Raw genomic sequence first — 21,392 nt, forward strand, 5'->3', positions numbered from 1 at the left:
CACGAGCTTCACACTGATAGTTCGCTTCTCTCGCTTAGTTGCCAGTTATCTCTAGTTTATGATTGTCAAGAAAGTTCCATAAGGCTTTTGCACTTTTAATTGAACTATACACATTGTATAGTGCATTATCTAATGCATTGAGGATGTAATTCTTGCAAAGAAAATAAGAATGGTTTCATGCATCTACTGCAGCCATTTCCTCTACGATAGTTCCAGACACAGGCGCATCTTCTGTCAGAAACTTTGCCAAGTTCAGAATGGTGAGGTAAAATAACATTTTTTGTTGCCACCTATTGAAGTCTGTCCCATTGAACTTCTCAGGCTTCTCACCATGATTGGTGGAAGATGGGATCAACACGAGCACAACACTTGCAACTGATGTGCTGCCCAATTTACTAGAAGAATTACTAGTATCATCCATTTTCCCTTTAGTGAGAAAGATCACACAGATAAATATATTGTAATTAAAGTAAAACAACAAAGTATTTAGGAAACAACCAGACGTTAATTTCTTAATACCGTAACCCACAAGATTATTTAATTAAACTTGGCTAATAAAATATAATCAATTTATGAGCATGCACCGAAATTACTATCATAATCATGAATCATAAATCATGCTTCATATATAAAATGCAAATACCAATCAGTACTATAATGCAAATGCATAACACAATATATATGTCTTCGAATAGTCAATTAAAATATATATGCAGCACTATTGTAATCAACATATAGCAAATAAACCTAGATCTTGTCTTAAGTTGTTGTTAAAAAAAAAAAAAAACTATGGAAACCTGCTATATATTTTATTATAAACTATTAAAGAACACACAATAGAATCTCTATAAATGCAAGAAAAACAAGGAATAGAAGAACCTTAAGAGATAGAGGCTAGAATTTGATTCCATAGCCTTAAGACAAGATTGCCCCTCAGTGGTGCCTCAAGGTTTGCGTTGGCAAATGTCTCCCAGGATACAACGATCTTTCTCTTCGCGGAAGTAGCACTCCAATCCACAAAGAACAGCGAACCAAAAGTGTTTAAAACTCTCTCTTTATTGAACACTAAACTACTCTAATTTCTATATGATTTCTGGATGCAAAATTATATCTAAAATGCTTGACTTGGTAGTCTATTTATAGGCATTGACATGCCCCATTTTCGAAGGATGCGTCTGCTCCCAAAGGACAAAGGTTCCGTCTGCACAAAAGATGCGTCTATTTCCCAGGCAGAAAGGATGCAACCCTTGGAAATCTGCCACCGAAACAATTTGTCTGCTTTTCCAAAGAAAAAGATGCAACCTTTGAGCAAACGTGCATCTGTTTCCAAAAGCTCCAAAAGTTGCATCTGCTTTTTTTAAACATACGTAACCTCTTGGGAAAAGCTGCAGGTCAAAACTTTCCAAGACCATTTTCATAATAAATTAAAATTAAAAGGACATACATAATCCTTAAAAATCTACCGGTCAAACCTTTCCATGACCATTTTGTATTTTATTTTAATTTTCATTCACTTGAATATTTAATATTTTAAATATTAATAATACTAATATTTAAATTATTAAATTCCTAACAGAACCAACATGTTATCTTAACAGGTGCTTATCAGGTTATCCGATTCGTTATCGTGTCGATCCAAACACCTGTTAATTTTGTATCGTGTCGGATTATCGAATCGTGTCAAAAATTAACGAGCCTAATAAACCTGCCGGCCAGGTGCCGTTGGTAGACCGTTCTCTTAAGTAGTCCAAAACAGTTTTCAACTAAACCCGCTGAACGGAGCGCTGAGTATGATTGTTAATTGGCATTATATTACTATAAATAGTTAGTCTTCGCTCTTCTTATTACCGGATATTCTACTCTCTCACTGCGTACAGACTCCACAGAGAGAGAGGGAGGAGTGGAGAGAGAGGGAGGAGAGGAAGAGAGAGATGGGAACTGTGGTTCCAAACTTGATGGAAGTATCCGCCGGACGTGATAACGAAAACGGTGCTGCCAGAAGCCCTCCGGCAAAGGTGCTTGATGCTGGAGCTCTCTTCGTCCTCAAATCTCAAGGTAATAAGTACTCAGTACGTATATGTTCGGTTTAGGTCAGAAGTTTCCATGCCCTTCTTTAAAATAATTAGATTGCTTGCAAGTTTTTGATATTTTTGTGGGGTTCTTCTTTTCTTTTTTTTTCCTTTTTCTTTTTCTAAAAATATGACTTTAACCCCTCAAATTTAATTTTTTTCATATAAAACCCGATATAATATTTTTACTAAAAAAATTCAGTGACTAAGATCCACTTAAGTGAATTCATTAATTATATATTACTTTACATATTTTACATTTTTTTAATATGCCTAAAATACCCCTATTGCATATTTGATGTGCACAATTAATTCTATGATATTATACGGAGAGTTAATGAGTTTGCAAAAGAAAAATAAAATAAATAAGACGTTAATGTTAAAAAATTCATTGCATATTAATATCAATATGAGAATTGTTGGCTTAATTCTATGTATCTTGCATTATGAGTTCATATATATTTTTTCACAAAAAAAAAAAAAAAAAAAAAAAAAAAAAACCTAATATATGTAATAATACATTAACAAAAAAAGTAATTTACCTACCCATGTACAAATATATTATTTGATTTAAAATGTGTCCAATGATGCAAAATATTGTATACCAACAACAAAATATTGCATAAATTTAGGAATTGGATCATGCTTTTGATTTTATCTTTTTACCTACAAACAATCATATACATATTACTTTATATATTTTTACCAAAAAACATCCCTAATAGGCTAATATATGTATAATACATGAAAAATAATTTACCTACCATGTATACAAAAATGTTATTTGATTCAAAATATATAATCTAGGTTTTCTGGAACAAATTAATTTACCTACCTACAGATTATTTTCCAACAATTTACCTACAAAAAATTATGCCCCATGTGTAATATATTATCTTTTTCTCACTAATACATGGAGTATTAATTTACTTCCCAATTAATGCAAAAAAAAAAAATATATATATATATATATGTATATATATCACAAAAAGGTACGTTTTTGGTATGATATGGATACAGTTAATGCAATACAACAATTTATATATTTTATTTCACTTTTTCTACAACTTTTAATTTGGAATAAATTTAGGGATTTGGGAAAGTTGCATAGATGTAAATAAATTGTATTAGTAAGTCAAAAGTATTCTAATGTGGCTGTATATTTTAAATTTGGGCTTTTATTGAACGTTTATATGTAGATGAATTTTTATCTAAAAATCATGAATTATAAGTAAGGCTAGAAAAAATTCCCGAAAATCCCAAATGAAACCGAAAAAACCCCAAATCGAACCAAAAAATCCCAAACCGAAACTATCCCGAACTTTGGTAATTCCGTACCAAAAAATACCAAAATATTCGATATGAGATTGATTTCCAGATTTCATTTCTTCGGTATTCCCGAGGTCCCGAAATCTTCTTTTGCTTTTGGTTCCTACTTTCCAGCGCTACATCTGCAAAGAACAATGAAAAAAATAAAATAAAAAGCAGAGCCTTTCGGTTCCACTAGCAAAGGCACAAAAATAAAATAATATGGAAAAGGCATGTGATGGTGATGCCTTGTCGGTTTGGGAGAAAAGCACAAAGCTTTTTTGGAAACTAAAAGCACAAAGCTTTTGTTTTGGTTTTGAATCTTGATTCTTGAGGCAGAGAGAGAGAAGCAGTCTTCGTGTTGGGAAGCAGAGATAGGAAGAAGCTCTCTCGTCTCTGGGTTATGAATCCTCAGCGTTGCGCAGGCACGATTCATAACCCACAACAAATAATTCCATTTGATGATCACTGAAGCTCGAGAGAAAAAGATTGGATTTTTGCATGTGGGTTCTAAAGGATTTGTGAAGAAATGGCATAAGAAGATGTGATTGTGGAGAGGAGTGGGTGTGGCCGTGTGGGGTTGGGAGCGAGGTGGACTCGGAGCCGCCGCCGTGCTCAAAGAAAAATATTGGATTTTTGCATGTGGGTTCTGAAGGATTTGTGCAGAAATGGCATGAGAAGATGTGATTGTGGAGAGGAGTGGGTGTGGGGTTGGGAGCTAGGTGGATTCAGAGTCGCCGCCGTGGTCGTTGCTTTCTGAGAATGGTGGAGGTGGTAGAGGAGATTGGTATTAAGATCTCTCAGGACGAGGCTTGTGAAAAAGCCACTAGAGATTGCTGGTGTTGGCTGCGTCCCGAACCGTACCGAAAAACTGAAAAACATTCAGGAATACCGAAATTCGGGAAAGGCAAAATTTCGGATCGGTTTTGGTTACTGAAATCTCATCCCGAACTTTTTCAGTTCAGTATTTAGTATATAGTTTTCGGTTCGGTATGGGATACCGAACCACCCCTAATTGTAAGGACCAAAAATATAAAACACTTCAACTTATTGGCTTCAATTTGGAGATTTGCTTATATGATACCAAAATTAGAAAGTTTTGATAAGTTTCGATCAAATATTCAATCAACCTTAACTAACTCTTAACTATAACTCAGTTGTTTAATGAGAAAAACTTGAGTAGGGATATTTGCTACACTACTTACAAATAAGATTCGACGCTAATCCTACTTTAAGAAAGAGGGAAAAAAAAAAAAAAAAACCAGCTAGTGGCGAAAGTTCATCTTTTTTAAGGTTGAGAAGACGCATTTCAACCTCCTTTAACTACCATCATATGATTTAGTAGTGCTAGGAAACGAACCGGACGCTAGTCCTACTTGGTGCGTCAAAGAGGCTATCAAAATATATCTCAATGTTTAAGATTTACAAGATATATTTTCTTCTATTTATCTAAATGTTCTTTGTGTTTGTGGTAGGATTTCTTCTATTTATCTAAATGTTTTTTGTGTTTGTGGTAGGATCATGGTTGCATTGTGGGTACCACTTGACGACGTCGATAGTAGCTCCAGTGATTCTAACTCTTCCCTTTGCGCTGGCCTTGCTAGGCTGGGTTGGGGGACTCATATGCCTCGCCTTGGCTGCTTTGGTCACTTTCTATTCCTACAATCTTCTATCCTTGGTTCTGGAGCACCAAGAAAAGCTCGGACATCGCCAGCTTCGCTTTCGAGACATGGCCCGAGACATTTTAGGTCCGTAGTTAATCTCATTACCCATGTATTACAAATAAAGTGGTCATTATTCGCTAAATTTATCGTAAATGTCAACGTATCATTGATTTGACGGACACCCGATTGAATTAACGTATCATAATTAATTATTAGAAAATTAATGCTTACTGTTCATAAGAAATTGCATATCTAGGTCATCCGTTATGGGTCTCATATGATCACACGTTACTACTCAATCTTTAAACTAAAATGTATCACGCATGCATGAGTTTGCAGGTCCTGGATGGGGCAAATATTTTGTTGGTCCCTTGCAGTTTTGGATTTGCTATGGTGCAGTTATTGCTTGCACTCTACTTGGAGGGCAGAGCCTTAAGGTAAGCGCTAGCCACACACTCGTTTAGATCAGCTCCACAAGATTTTCCATAATCTGAACTGATCATTTTTCAATTACTATCTTAATACGAGGCTAACCACACTATATATTTGCTACTAAATAGGCATCGATTACTTTCCTCATACAGTCTTCTTGTGTTAATTTTTCAGTTCATTTACTTGCTCTCCAACCCAGATGGGACAATGAAGCTACACCAATTTATAATTATTTTCGGAACCGTTCCACTGGTTTTAGCTCAAATGCCATCCTTCCACTCCTTAAGGCATATTAATCTTGTCTCTCTTATCCTTTGCCTGGCATTCAGCACTTGTGCCACTGCTGGCTCCATATACATTGGTAAGAGAGACAATTTAAACTACTCTAACATGAAGAGAAATTTCAAAGCAAGGCTGGAGAATACGTTGCCGTATCGAACCTGGCCTAACCCACATATATCAATTTTTTTCTAGGACATGCCGATAATGCTCCTAGAAGGGAGTATACCGTGAAAGGAAGCGCAAAAGACCGCAGTTTTGGTATCTTTAATGCCATTTCAATCATAGCTACTACATATGCAAGTGGAATAATTCCTGAAATACAGGTATCTTACCCACTTTCCAGCTTTTTCTTATCAAATAATCTAGTTTCTTGATCGAAGAAAGCTTATAAATGGTCTCCTATATTTAGTAAGTAATGTTCTTTCAGTATCTCGAATTTTTAATACCAACTGACACGATACGGTCTATATTTGCAGGCAACTTTAGCACCTCCAGTAAAAGGAAAGATGTTTAAAGGTCTATGTGTTTGCTATAGTGTTATAGTGACAACATATTTCAGTGTGGCAACATCTGGGTACTGGGCTTTTGGAAATCAAGCCATGGGAACAGTTCTTTCAAATTTCATGGGTGATGGCAAGCCTTTATTACCTACCTGGTTCTTGCTAATGACCAATGTCTTCACCCTTTTGCAAGTCTCAGCTGTCACAGTGGTAAGACGGATAAAATTACAAAAAATAATATCATTGGCGACAGTTACAAACCTTCGTTTGAAGCAGAAAAACGTTGCAAAAGGGCTTTTTAAGGCACTAACATATATGCATCTTGAGACTAAAGACTTAGGGCTTCTTAATGCACCCAAGCATTTGATCCGCGCACTTGAAACAAATTCAAAAATAAAATGATTTATGCATGCTCATTTTCTCTTTCTACACACTTTTGTTTAATTTTGTTTGTTGACGCTGCTAAACTACAGGTTTACTTGCAACCAACAAATGAAGTGTTTGAGAAGAAATTTTCAGACCCAAAAAAGGATCAATTCTCAGTCCGTAACGTTGTGCCGAGATTGATTCTCCGGTCACTGTCCGTTATAGTAGCAACAACATTTGCTGCAATGCTACCTTTCTTTGGAGATATCATGGCATTGTTTGGGGCATTTGGATGCATTCCTCTAGATTTCATTTTGCCAATGATTTTCTACAATGTAACTTTCAAGCCTTCCAAACAAAGTCTTATATTTTGGGTTAACACATCGATAGCAGGAGTGTCCTTCTTGTTAGTCGGGGTAGGGGCTGTAGCATCTGTTAGGCAAATTGTTCTTGATGCCAAAACGTATCGGTTATTTGCTAACATGTAACGTTAATATGGAGAAAACAATATGTATTGAATATCTGCAAGTGTAAATTCAGAGAAATGGTAGGGGTCCTACTACTATCGTGGGATCTTAATTACCAGTATTAGTGAGTGTTTCAGCAAATTTGTCGGTTTTATGTCTTCAAAGCATTACACAAAATAAAAGAGTAAAATATAGATCGATTTGGTCTCTAAACTCCCACCTTAGTTTAAATTTCGTTCCTAAACTAAAAATCCGTTAATTTAGGCCATCTCCAACCGAAGGAGAACCAAATGGCTCGTTTTAGCCCTTTGGCCCTCCAAGAAATTAATATTTTAATGAATAGTGTAAGATCATCTCCAATCGAAGGGTCTAGAGGGCCAAAGGGCCGAAAATTACCTGAAAACCATCTCTAACCGAGGGCTATGCCAGAGGGCTAGTGGGCCCCACGAAATTTGAAAATGCCAAAGGGCCAACTGACTGGCCCAATCCAGCCAGCCCTAGGCTGGGCCAAAATTTTGATTAATCCTGTCGGACATAACCAACAAGAAAGGTTGCCAAAATTTAAAATTCAACGGCTAGTTACCGTTGGATTCAAATGTTTTTTTTTTTTTGGCCAAATTTTTGTTTATGAAATTTAAAAATTCTCTTTTTTCTTTTCCTAAGCCATTCCTACATCATTTAAAATTTTTAATTATGCCTTGGTTTATGAAATTTAAAAATTATGCCCTTGGATTTAAATTTAAGTTGTAGTTTTTAAATAATAAATTATGTTTGATCCTATGGCCTTTTGTCCCTCGGTTAGAGACGGTTTTTTGTGACAGGGCTAAAATGAGTCATATGACCCTTTGGCCATCGGTTGGAGATGAAGGCAAATATGACTATGTACTATTCATTAAAATATTAGGTCATCTCCAACTGAAGGGTCCATAGGGCCACAGGGCCGAAAATAGCCCAAAAACCGTCTCCAACTGAGGGCTAGGCTAGAGGGCTCATGGGCCCCACAAAATTTGACAGGGCCAAAGGGCCAACTAGCTGGCCTAATCCAGCCAGCCCCGAGCTAGGCCAGAAATTCTAGCATTCATGTCGAATATAATCGATAGGAATACATTTATATTTAAATATATTCCTGTCGGTTATATCCGACAGGAATTCTAGGCCAAATTTCAAATGCAACGGCTAGCTGACGTCAGCTAGCCATTATTTTTTATTTATTTATTTATTTTACAGTTTTATTTTATTTTTTATTTTTTTAACACATTTTTTTTCCTATAACTTCTATTTTTCAAAATTTGTTTTATATTTTTTCTAAATTATATTTTTTTTTTCCTATAACTTGTATTTTACAAAATTTGTTTCATATATTTTTTAAATTCTATTTTTTTTCCTATAACTTCCTAAGCCATTATACAACATTAAATTAAATTAAGTAACATGAAACAACATTAAACAATATGAAACAACATTAAATAACATTAACTAACATAAAAATTATACAACATAAAACTTAAACACCTACTCCATGCTATTTTTAGCCCAAAGATTTGCAACAAGATCATGTTGTAGGTTATGACACGGGAACGTATCATTCTATAGTGCCTGACGTCACTTAGTCATTGGACTTGAATTTAAGTTGTAGTTTTTAAATAATAAATTATGTTTGGCCCTATGGCCCTATGGCCATCGGTTGGAGACGGTTTTTTTGTGACATGGCTAAAACGAGTCTTGTGACCTTTTGGCCCTCAATTAAAGATGGAGGCAAATATGACCCCGTACTGTTCATTAAAATATTAATTTCTTGGTGGGCCAGAGGGCTAAAACAAGCCCTTTGGCCCAACCGAAGGGTCCAGAGGGCCGAAAAAGACCCAAAAACTGTCTCCAACTGAGGGCTAGGCCAAAGGGCTTGTGAGCTGCACGAAATCTAAAAGGGCCAAAGGGCCAAAAGGCTGGCCCAATCCAGCCAGCCCTGGGCTGGCCAGAAATGTGAACATTCTTGTCGGTTATATCCAACAGGAATGCTAGGCCAATTTTTCAAATGCAACGGCTAGCTGACGTCAGCTAGTCGTTATTTTTTTTTTTATTTACAAAATTTTTTTCTAATAACTTCTATTTTTAAATTCTATATTTTTCTATAACTTCTATTTTACAAAAAATTGTTTCATATTTTTTTTAAATTATATATTTTTTTTCCTATAACTTCTATTTTACAAAATTTGTTTCATATATTTTTTTTAATTCTATTTTTTTTCCTATAACTTCCTAAGCTATTATACAACATCAAATTAAATTAAGTAACATGAAACAACATTAAATAACATTAACCAACATAAAAAATATACATTTAACAACATTTTTAAAAACATTTAACAACATTAAACTTAAACACCTACTGTCACATCTCGGCCCAGGCCCCCACCATATCCCGGGTTCAACTCCACCGTAGCACGATATCGTCCGCTTTGGGCCCCTACCACACCCTCATGGTTTTGTTTCTGGGAACTCACACGAGAACTTCCCAGTGGGTCACCCATCCTGGGATTGCTCTCGCGCGAACTCGCTTAACTTCGAAGTTCCTATGGAACCCGAAACCAGTGAGCTCAAATTTTGTTTCATATTTTTTTTAAATTCCATTTTTATCCTAAAGCTTCTATTTTACAAAATTTGTTTCATATTTTTTTTAAATTATATATTTTTTTCCCTATAACTTCTATTTTTAAATTCTATATTTTTCTATAAATTCTATAGGAAAAAAAATAGAATTAAAAAAAATATATGAAACAAATTTTGTAAAATAGAAGTTATAGGAAAAAAAATATATAATTTAAAAAAAATATGAAACAAATTTTGTAAAATAGAAGCTTTAGGATAAAAATGGAATTTAAAAAAAATATGAAACAAAATTTGTTTCATATTTTTTTTTTTTCTGTAACTTCTATTTTACAAAATTTGTTTCATATTTTTTTTAAATTCCATTTTTATCCTAAAGCTTCTATTTTACAAAATTTGTTTCATATTTTTTTTAAATTATATATTTTTTTTCCTATAACTTCTATTTTACAAAATTTGTTTCATATATTTTTTTTAATTCTATTTTTTTTCCTATAACTTCCTAAGCTATTATACAACATCAAATTAAATTAAGTAACATGAAACAACATTAAATAACATTAACCAACATAAAAAATATACATTTAACAACATTTTTAAAAACATTTAACAACATTAAACTTAAACGCCTACTGTCACATCTCGGCCCAGGCCCCCACCATATCCCGGGTTCAACTCCACCGTAGCACGATATCGTCCGCTTTGGGCCCCTACCACACCCTCATGGTTTTGTTTCTGGGAACTCACACGAGAATTTCCCAGTGGGTCACCCATCCTGGGATTGCTCTCGCGCGAACTCGCTTAACTTCGAAGTTCCTATGGAACCCGAAACCAGTGAGCTCCCAAAAAGTCTCGTACTAGGTAGAGATGAGAATATACATATAAGGCTTACATGATCCACTTCCCCAAGCGATGTGGGATGTTACACCTACTCCATGCTTCTTTTGGCCCAAAGATGTGCAACAAGATTCTGTTGTAGATACTTGTTTGTGGCATGGGAATGTATCATTCTATAGCGCCTCATGTACTCATTTATAGAGATACTACTAGTTCTTGGATTCAAAGGCAAATTAAGCACATCATATATTTTTTTCACAAGCCCTTCTTAACCTATTTGGATCCTCTTGGTTGTCATCAAACTCTCCATCAACATACCCATCTCGCTCATCCTCCACAATCATGCCGATATAACGCATGCCCTCGGTTGGAGATGGCCTTAGGGTTTAGGGTTTAGGGATGCGTTATATTGGCATGATTGTGGAGGATGAGCGAGATGGGTATATTGATGGAGAGTCTGATGATGACCAAGAGGATCTAAATAGGTCAAGAAGGGTTCGTGCAAAAATATATGATGGGCCTAATTTGCCTTTGAATCCAAGAACTGGTAATATATCTTTAAATGACTACATGAGGCGCTATAGGATGATACGTTCTCGTGCCACAAACAAGTACCTACAACAGGATCTTGTTGCACATCTTTGGGCCAAAAGAAGCATGGAGTAGGCGTTTAAGTTTTATGTTGTTAACTGTTTTTAAAAATATTGTTTAAATTTCATGTTGTTAAATGTTTTTTTTTTATATTGTTTAATGTTGTTTAATGGCTTAGGAAGTTATAGGAAAAAAAAAATCAAATATAACGACTAACTAACGTCAGCTAACCGTTGCATTTAACTTTCTGGCCCGACCCAAGGTTGGCTAGGTTGGGCCAGCCGGTTGGCCCTTTGGCCCTTTTTTGTCCCATGGGGCCCACGAACCCTTTGGCCTAGCCCTCAGTTGGAGACAGTTTTCAAGTTATTTTCGACCTTCTGTCCCTCTGAACCCTTCGGTTCCTTGAATTTAACAAAACATATACTATTGGTCCTTATCCTTAAATTCAGTTAAAAAGTATGTTAATCCGATGATGTGAACACATGTGGGTCCCACATCATCGAATTAACATGAAGCTCTTGGCACAAAGAGTGTCTATCTTCGCTTTTGACTTAGTCCTCTTCGCCTTCTCTCCTCTCTTTCTTTTTTTTTTTTTTTTGTTCAAATAATGTTCTCTTTTCTTCTCTTTTATTCTCTATTGTTTCTTCTTCTCATTTGATTATGTCTTTCTCTATCCTATCTCACTTTCCTTCTAAGAGAAATTTTGATAGTGAAAAAAATAATTACAACTGATGATAATAACAAGCCAGGAGGATCCTCGCCAGATCCTCTTTGTAAGACTCATGGGGATTCTCCAATCACATCTGTTCATCATAATCGTGTGGTAAAAACTTATTGTATATTTTTTTTTATTTAAAATTGAACATAAACAATACCTGACGAAAACTAGCCACACGATGTACAATGAACGTATGTGATTGGAGGATTCCCGGGATCCTCACAAAGAGGATCCGGCGAGGATCCTTTAAGGGAATAAAATAATACATACACCACAACTTCTTGTTTCTGCAACACGCAAAAAATACACCACATCACATACTTAATATATAGTATGTAAATTAAATAATGGATTTTTGTTCTCATTTTTCTCTTCCTACCTCCCTTGATTTATAGTAGAAAGAAAAATGGGGAAAGCAAATTCAGAAATTCTCCTCCATAGGGTGAGGGTTTCTGCCATATTATTCGTGCAACGGTTTCTTGAATTGATCTCTAGTAATTCTGAGCCATCTCTCTTCTTTTGAGTGTTATTCTGTTTCTACAATAGTGTAATGAGATGAGCTCGAGTTCTTCTTCAAATGATCTTGAGCAATTAAAATTATAATGATGAAGAGTTTGAATGCAATCCGATTAGTTAAGTCATTTCACACCTAAAAAATGAAAAAGTTATAAAAAAAAATTGGGAAGGTGGCAAATTTCCCGAAATCGAAAGTGTGAAATCATTAACCTATATATTATTATAAGTACATATGACCTAATTTATCAAATTGAACATAACAATCGTTCGGCTATGCCTACCATTGGTCTCCTTTGGGTTCCCTTAGCACAAACACTAAGAAGATACCATCATTAGTTTAGCATATAATACACATTGGCCAGTCACAAATCATTTAAAAAGTCATAAGGACAACTTTCCCTAATTAACTTGTGTTTACACACTAACAGTCAAACAAAGGTGACCAACATGAATACCGCTTACTATAGTTTAGTGGTATTATTGAATGTATTAAAAAAAGAGTAGTGTTGTTCTAATAAAGGTAAGACCCACCAACACATGTGAGTCTCATTTCTATTAGAAAGATAGTACAAATAGACGGTGAAAATAACATTTTTGTTAATAAAAAAGGGAGTTTTAACGAAAAGCCCGCGGTAATGTTCACTTTAACGAAAAACCATATTTTTACACTAAAAAGTCAATCCTGGTGCTATTCACTTTACCTTTTATTTTATCCTTATCGTTAAAACTCGAAGTTTTCAAAAAAAATTCATTAGTTTTCCTATAAAATAAAGACCAAAATTGACAATCATTTTTGTTAAAAAATACAAACAAAAAAGAAAGGTGGAGGTTAATTAGGCTTTTAGATAAGAAGATAATACCAAGTAGGGGAACTACTGATTAGTGAAAGTTGGTGTGCTGAGAAAACCTTGAGCTATGCTCCACAATGACGTCGACTTTCTTGATTCCGGACCACCCTTGTTCGGATCGATCATCCATGTGTATACTTTTGAGTCTTTGACGCATTTGGACTTTGCACTTTGCTTTGATTTGCATGTAGCTCTCCCGTTCGACATGGACTTTGATTTTCTCTTCTCCTATTATTATTTTTTTCTCTTTTTTCCTCTCAAACTTATTTTGTCTTTTTTTTTTAAATAAAAATTTCAAAATATAATATTAACATGTTTTGTCGTAACCGTTTAAACAAGAAAGAAAAAAAATGAAAGAGATTTAAGAAAAGTAAATTTATTCTTTCAAACATTGTGGTCCAGATATGCCATAAAGGCTTGGGGTAAGAAGGTAAAATGATTTGTTTCCGCGTGGTCGCCATTAATGATTGTGGTGGATCTCTCATTTTCAGGGTTTTGCATTTCAGTCCTTGGTCTTCCTTGTATTTAGGGTTTGTGTTTTACTGGCTTCCTTTTTCTTCTTTTTTTGGGGGTAAATTGTTCTTTCTTGCCTAGCTCATTGCATAACCCCATAAACTAATAAATAAAAAATAATTCTCTTAATTTTGATATTCGACAAAAAAAATTCATTTTGATACGCCATTTTAATCTTTCTTTCATTTTTACAAACGATATTCTATAATAAGGAGAGAAAAGATAGCCTTGAACTTAGTAGGAAGGTCCTAATCTCCAGGACAATCAATGACTTGCAAATCATTTTTTGTTATAAAGGAGAGTTTTAGCATTCGTTTTTTAAGAAAGTTTAGGGAATTGCATAGGACATGCATGCCATGGAGGAAAAATTATGTCTAACTAAGAACATTTGAGCATAGCATGTATAAAATTAACTATTAAAGATGGCATGAACTCAAAAATGATTCTTATTCCCATGATATTCAAGGCATAGTGTTGTGAATCAAGAGCCTTTACCAATTAAAGAGGAGAGATTGAGCTTTCAAACCCCTGAAGCTTGTCCTTGTGTTTACAAGGTTATCACTCAAATGGAAGGCCTTCAAGTTCACTCCAAGCTCCTTGGCTGCTTCTTCATGTTTAATCTTCTCTCCTTGGATGCTTGTTTATTTGCTTCTCCTTTGCTCCTTAAGGATTTGAGGAAAGGATCTCCAAAGCTTGCAAATTTGCATGCCATCGCAGATGGTGAAGGCACAAATCTGTGCAACCTGCACAACAGAAAGCAAGTGGGCGTATTCAATAATATGTGATGTGGGTGTGCTAATAAAACAAAATAAAAAAAATAAAGGTAAAGTACAGAAAACTACCTCAACTATTGGTGTCACGACACTTTCATGTCTCATCTTTTTAAAATGACAATGTCATACCTCATCTTACGAATTTGTGTTAATGTCATACCTCCGGTAGTTTTTCTATTAATTTTTCTGTTAAGTGCTGACGTGGCTAGATACGGGGGCAACTCACTAATCCAACAGGATTCAAATATAATTAAATATATATTTTAATAATTAAAAATTTAAAAATTTTAAAAAAAATATATTAAATCTCTCTCTCCTCTCTCTCTCCCCCATCTCTCTCGCCTCTTTCTTTTCTCTCCATCTCCAAAACCCCTTCCCACCCGACCCCCCCAACCCCTTCCTACCCGCCCCCCCAACCTTCCTCCACCACCCTCTCTCTATCTCGCCTCTCTTTTCTCTTTCTCTCTGAACACCCACATGCATCCCTCAAACCCTTCCCACCCGTCCCTCCCCAACCTTCCTCCCCCTCACCCTTTCTTCCCCTCGCTCGCGGTCTTCCCTAAACTCAAAACCAAAACCACCCAACCTAGATCCCACCCCGCTCCAAACTCAAAACTAGAACCACCCAACCCAGATCCCACCCTGCTCCCATCTTCTCCGTCTTCCCCGAACAGTTTGGACCACACCCAGATCCGACAATCCGTCAACCCGATGTACAACGTCCCGTCGTTCGACACTGCCAACGCATTCATAGCGTCCTCATGCGCCTTGACCGACTCGACCAAGCGAAGATCTGAGTCCTGCCAAGTCTTCAGGCTCGACGCAGCGGAGATCCAGAGGCATTTCTCATAACCCGATGCGACGTAGAAGAAGTTGTGGTTGACGACGAGACAGGTGATTGAGAGGGAGGGGCAGCAGGGCAGGAAAGTGGCGAAGCAGAGGTGGGAGACGGAGAGGTCGAAGGACTCTAGATGGGAGAGTTTGTTGAGGGAGAGGTTGCACATAGAAGATGAGAGCGGGGGAAAGAAAGGGTGAAGGGGAGGAAGGTTGGGGGGGATGCGTGGGAAGGGTGGGAAGGTTTAGGGGATGCAGGTGGGTGTCCAGAGAGAGAGAGGAGAGAGAGGGTGGATCCACAATTTTATATAATAAAAAAAAAAAATTTAATTTTTTAATTTTTAATTATTAAAAAATATATTTAATTATATTTTAATCCAGTTGGATTAGTGAGTGGCCCCAGTATCTAGCCACGTCAGCACTTAACAGAAAAATTAACAGAAAAACTAACGGAGGTATGACATTGACACAAATTCGTAAAATGAGGTATGACGTTGTCATTTTAAAAAGATGAGGTATGAAAGTGTCGTGACATCAATAGTTGAGGTAGTTTTTTGTACTTTACCCAAAAAATAAAAATAAAAACTATTTTCACTTGTATTCTGAAGAAATTGACTTAAAATTCAGACTAGCCTCACATGACGAGTTCCATGGCCAACTACCCTTGCCACTAACTTAATCATTTCCCATGCTACACCCCTTAGACTAGCCCTTAATATTATGTGACCTCAATCTAATTGGTACGTGTAACATCACTTCTTGAAGTTTAAAGTATCGAAACCCATAAAGTCAGTCGTACGTCAACCACTAAGCCTTCACTCTCAAGTCATCTCACCAAGATACAGCTAGAGAGAAAATATCCATATAGTAAAACTATAACATTAGTTCCATAATTTTGCTCTCTAGAATATTTTTGTAACACCTTTTAACTTCACAACGATTAGGATCGTTGGATGAAAGTTTGAAATTATGTCATGGCTAAATTATAAAAGTCAAGATAATTGACATCGAGTATTGCATCTATAGGTCTTTAGTTCATATATCCAAACTATTTTAATCGATTTTCTCTCATCTTATCTTCAATTGCAGCCACTCTATTTGAACATATGAACTGAATACCTACAGAGGCTCCGGTTAGAGAAATCGCATGAGATAGAGGCTCAGGGTAGAGGGGTAGAGAAAAACCAAGGAAGACTGGAAAGAGATTTTAAGAAATGACATGGAGTACTTGGAACTAACTGACCACTTGGTGCAAAATCGAGTACAATTATAGAATTCATATAGCCGACTCTACTTAGTAGAACAAAGTTTCGTTGTTATTGTTGTTGATACTTGGGAATCAAGAAAAAAAATAATCTCCACTGGAATGAGAATTGGTTTGTCAATTCCACATTTGCATTCGAGGATAACCAAACACCACCTATAATAAAGACTGAAAAGAATAGAATGAATAAATTATGAAATACTTTCTGCTCAAAGTATATTTTGCAAAAGATAAGGGACAAATTTAACGGGATACGAGAAATTATGGGTAGGTAGGTCTAAACAATTGAGAATAGAGGGGTAGCAAAAGCAAATTAGGCAGAAAATTAGTAATGTATCTTAAATATCACTCGTTTTGGGTCTTCCTACATTTTCTGCTTCTCTTCATTCCATCATCCATGTGGGGTGTGGCTCAACTTCTTCCCACTGCAGCTTCCCTGCCACTTCCTCTCTTTCTCTCTCTAACTTCCTCTCATCCTCTCACAGATGTAATTTTTAATTTTTGGATTAAAAGATTCGTTGGTTAGTCGTTTAGTCGTTCGTCTTCATTTGGTCGGTGAGTTTTATTACATGTATACTTATTTTGTTTAATTTTATTTTGGTGCATATGATCATACTTTTGTTTTTCTTGTTTTAATTTATTTGAAATTTTGAGCACAGAATTTGGAAGGCGCAATTGTTTTAATTTACTTTGTAGTGAGTGTGGATTTGCAGAACTATATAAAAGACTGTTATACATAAATCAGCAAATTTGGCTTTAATTTTTTAGTTTGAATTTTATATTTATGCAAGTAGAAATAGTAATAATAATCTTGTTATTATTGCAATGAAATTTTGTGGGTTTTTGATAAATGGATCTTGAAATTTTGTACTGATTGGTGTATTGGGTTTTAGGTTTTCTGTGATTTGCATGTTTTGTTAGGGTATATTCTTCTGAATTTTTTGCTAAAATATTTATTTTGTTTTGGTTTTATATATAATTTTTATGTGAATAATTCTGAGATTAGTAGAAATTTATGTGAATAATGCTGAGATTTGTAGTTGAGAGAGTCTTTGGGTTTGCCATTCATGCATCAGCTAAGCAGATTTTACTATAATGAATACTGATCGAACCGGTTTTGCTGAGTGAAGTAGTTTTGTCTCCTCCTTTCTTTTTTTCATTTGACTTGTTCTGAATCTTGGATGTAGGGAATTATTGAAATCCTAGTGTTTTGTTGCTTTCGAAAAATTGAAACCCTTGAGCAAAAGCAAATTAAAATTGGTAGGAAGTTGTTCGGTTGTTTATTCAAGTTTATGTTATGAAGTGCAGTATATGTATTTTATTAGTTTATGTAGTTGATCGTAGTTTTGTTATTTTATACAGGGTCAAGAAACATGATTCTGGGTTCGGCTTAGGGATCATATATCAAAATCTTTTCCTGGGTGGAAGAATGGTTGCAGAATCATGGTTTCGAACTCTGTGGAAGACTAAAAAGAAGCATGAGGCTGCTTCTGAGAATGCAGTGATTGCAGTTTTGGCCTTTGAAGTTGCAAGCTTGATGTCTAAGCTGGTCCATCTATGGCAATTTCTGAGCGATAAACAGGTTGCTAGGCTTAGTGAAGAAATCACAAATTCAGTGGGCATAAAAAAGCTTGTGTCAGAGGATGACGATTTCATTGTAGGGTTAATATGCGCTGAATTGATTGAGAATATGGTCCATGTGGCAAAATCTGTGGCTAGGCTTGCGAAGAATTGTACCGATCCTGCTTTGAAGAGTTTCGAGAATGCGTTTACTGATTGGATAAATCATGGTGTTGACCCATATGGATGGGAATTTTCTTTCAAGCGGATGGAAAGGAAAGCTAAGAAGATGGAGAAGTTCATTTCAGCAAATGCAAATTTGTATGAAGAAATGGAAGTGCTTACAGAGCTTGAACAAACTTTGAGGAGAATGAAAGGATCCGATGAATTAGATGGGTTAAATTTACTTGAGTTTCAGAAGAAGGTGGTGTGGAAGCGGCAGGAAGTGAAGAATTTGAAAGATGTCTCTCTGTGGAACAGGACTTATGATTACATAGTCATCCTTTTGGCAAGAGCACTCTTCACAATGTTCAGTAGGATCAAGCATGTCTTTGGAATTCAACAAATGGCAGACGCTGGTGATACCAAAGATTCTGGAATTATTAATTCTGATCACATTAATCGTAGCAATTCAGTTTCTGTACTAATGCAATCTTCAGCACGTCCATCTGAGAATGGTCTTCCAAGATTTGCTTCAGGGCCCCTTGGGAGGTTTAGCAATATATCAGGGCCAACACCGGAAACAAAGAAAACCAACAATTTCTTTTCCGGTCCACTTGGTGGCTCGATTGCAAAGTCCGGTCCTATTTCAGGAAAGAATAGAGATGTCAACTTTTACTCGGGCCCTCTTGGGAGGTCAACAACAAAATCAGGCCCAATTGCTGCAACAAATCGAGCCGTTAGGAAGTTGTGGAAGTCTTATGATCATTCACTCCCTAATCACGAGAAGAAACCGCATACAAAGTCGAATAGGTTGACTCAAGTTGGACCTTTCAAAGGATGTATGATAACTGCAAACAGTTCACCTGTCACCAATTGCTACTTGAATTCAGATGGTGTTCGTTCATCAATTCTCAATGTTGCCAGAGATACCAGTGGCAACGTTCTATCCTCTGGCAACAAAATTCATCCTGGTCCATCAATCTTCGGTTCCAAGGGCAGGTTCTTGGATGCTCCACCCGAAACCCTTGGTGCTGCTGCCTTAGCACTGCACTATGCAAATGTTATTATCGTTATTGAGAAGTTAGTTGCATCTCCTCACTTGATTGGTCTTGATGCAAGAGATGACCTGTACAATATGTTGCCTGCAAACGTCAGAGCTACATTGCGGGCCAGGTTAAAGCCTTACAGTAAGAGCTTGAGTTCATCAGTTTATGATACAGTTCTTGCAGGAGAGTGGAATGAGGCAATGGCAGGAATATTAGAGTGGCTGGCGCCTCTTGCTCACAATATGATTAGATGGCAATCCGAGAGGAGCTTTGAACAGCAAAGCTTGGTTTCCAGGACACATGTGCTTCTGGTACAAACCCTTTACTTTGCAAATCAGCAAAAGATCGAAGCAACAATTACAGAGCTGCTTGTCGGGTTGAATTATGTCTGGAGATTTGGCAGAGAAGTCAATGCAAAAGCTCTATTAGAGAGTGCAAGCAGTAGAATGTATGATGAATTTTTGGATGTGGATGGGTAGTATAATTTTCAGATCGTGGAAACTACCAAAATCTTGATTCCACGACTAACCACGTTAAGCAAATGCTTTTACATGGCTAGTGAATGAGATTCCGAGATGCTGTTGGACAAATTGATCATTGCTTGGTCCTGGAGAGACAGCCGCTACTTTCAATATAGATTGTATTAGAAGTCATCGTTGGTAAGATAAAAGGTAGAGCCCGGGCTTGCAAACATTCTTTCTTTTGGTGAGATTTCTGGCCAGTGGAATATGGCTCCTCTATTCTTTTCTTCACACAGCATGGTTTGCCCTATTTAATTAAGCTGTGTACGGTGTATATTTATCAGCTATACGTTTTTTTTTTTAAAATAATGTTTGTAAATCTAGTGTAAAAGGTTTTCTCTGTGTTCCTTTTTAGCGAATGTATTGTGATCGTGAGGTCAAGGGCATATAAACTATGTATCTCTTCGATTTATCGATTGTCTCGAATCCCTCTTTGTTTTTCGACCATTAGCCTAGTGTGTTACCAGGTCCTCACGTTTTCCGTAAGCATTACCTTGTTTCCGTCAGATTTATGAAGGTGTTTCGACAAGTGGTTTAGTATGTAACATGTTTTACAAGTGGGTTCTGGCAGTTTGGGAAGGTTAGTGTTAAATCTTACTAGCAGCTATGCGTGTCTGCAAATTAGGTTTCAAAAAATTTTGCAGGCTTAGTTACCAGCTGCAGACATGGACTTGTAAAGAGAACATGCCTTGTAACTAGTGAGACAATTGTGGTCTTTTCATTGGTGTGCTCGACGTGTAAAGCTCATGGCCATCAGTAAATCTTCCAGCTTGAACGTAATTTTTCAAGAGCCACCTTGGTGTATTCGACGTCCAGTGACCCAGTGTTTGAGAAAAGTGAGTTTTCTTTGAGTCTCATCCCTTGTTTTGAAGACGGTGACCTTAGACCGCATGTGGTAGGACGTCTGATCACTTAGTTTGTTGCTGCAAATACACGGAATTTCCAGCTAACTACTACATCTGCAATCCCTACACCAAACAGTGGGTTGCTCTGCTCTTCCTCCCGCGCATTGCGCGGCCTTTACCGTGATATTGGTGAGGCTGCCGCGGGATTCATCTGCGAGCCTTGAAACAGCAAGAGCTAACAAACTAGTAGTTCTGGCTAATGCCAATTAAAGGTGGGCTGTTGTGCTATCGGTTCCAAATTCTCCCCATTTCGGCTTCCATGTTAAGATGGGCTGTTGTGCGATTGGTTCTAAACCCTAACTGCGTGCGCTCGGTTGTGAACCCTACCCGTGGATGGACCTGATGAAGGCCCACTGGGGCTGATGCCCCAACTCAAGTTATTCATTGTTAAGCTACGACTGCAGTTATATACACACTTTTTTTTTTTTTTTTTTTTTAAGAAAGTATATGTATCTAATATCAAGTATACCCTGACATCATAAATTATATAAGCAAAAGTGCCCTTGTTCCATCATTCAAACAGAAAAATTCCTCTCCCGCCTCTCATGTATTAATATTTTTCTCTTCACTTTGCCACTTTCCATTGTTACACTGAAATTTTTGTAACATTAA

General features: G+C 36.5%; 2 protein-coding genes across 4 annotated transcripts; both read left to right on the forward strand.

Moving 5' to 3' along the window:
* Positions 1 to 1,732: 1,732 nt before the first annotated feature.
* LOC137748409 (GABA transporter 1) lies at positions 1,733 to 7,229 on the forward strand. Its single transcript, XM_068488553.2, has 7 exons — positions 1,733 to 2,055; positions 4,895 to 5,125; positions 5,381 to 5,478; positions 5,648 to 5,834; positions 5,948 to 6,078; positions 6,232 to 6,465; positions 6,729 to 7,229. The coding sequence occupies exons 1-7, from the start codon at positions 1,932 to 1,934 to the stop codon at positions 7,107 to 7,109; spliced, it is 1,386 nt and encodes a 461-aa protein (XP_068344654.2). The 5' UTR covers positions 1,733 to 1,931; the 3' UTR covers positions 7,110 to 7,229.
* Positions 7,230 to 16,952: 9,723 nt separating this feature from the next.
* LOC137746800 (uncharacterized) lies at positions 16,953 to 20,287 on the forward strand. 3 transcript variants are annotated; one of them, XM_068486810.2, is made up of 3 exons: positions 16,953 to 17,141; positions 17,774 to 17,846; positions 17,949 to 20,287. In XM_068486810.2, exon 3 carries the CDS (start codon positions 18,016 to 18,018, stop codon positions 19,831 to 19,833), a length of 1,818 nt encoding a protein of 605 aa, XP_068342911.1. In that variant the 5' UTR covers positions 16,953 to 17,141; positions 17,774 to 17,846; positions 17,949 to 18,015; the 3' UTR covers positions 19,834 to 20,287. The 3 variants fall into 3 exon arrangements, with proteins under 3 accessions (XP_068342911.1, XP_068342910.1, XP_088539223.1); XM_068486809.2 differs by lacking the exon at positions 17,774 to 17,846; XM_088683097.1 differs by lacking the exon at positions 17,774 to 17,846 and having other exon boundaries at positions 16,953 to 17,137.
* Positions 20,288 to 21,392: the final 1,105 nt, after the last annotated feature.

This window comes from Pyrus communis, chromosome 2, assembly GCF_041283825.1.
Source record: "Pyrus communis isolate YQ-2024b chromosome 2, ASM4128382v1, whole genome shotgun sequence".
Lineage (NCBI taxonomy): Eukaryota > Viridiplantae > Streptophyta > Magnoliopsida > Rosales > Rosaceae > Pyrus > Pyrus communis.

Excerpts from the sequence above, each read along its gene's own strand:
- LOC137748409 (XM_068488553.2), top strand. The coding sequence starts at position 1,932 with ATGGGAACTGTGGTTCCAAACTTGATGGAAGTATCCGCCGGACGTGAT. Across the intron at positions 5,835-5,947 it reads TGCTGGCTCCATATACATTG|GACATGCCGATAATGCTCCT; the intron begins GTAAGAGAGACA and ends ATTTTTTTCTAG. Across the intron at positions 6,079-6,231 it reads GAATAATTCCTGAAATACAG|GCAACTTTAGCACCTCCAGT; the intron begins GTATCTTACCCA and ends CTATATTTGCAG.
- LOC137746800 (XM_068486810.2), top strand. The coding sequence starts at position 18,016 with ATGGTTGCAGAATCATGGTTTCGAACTCTGTGGAAGACTAAAAAGAAG.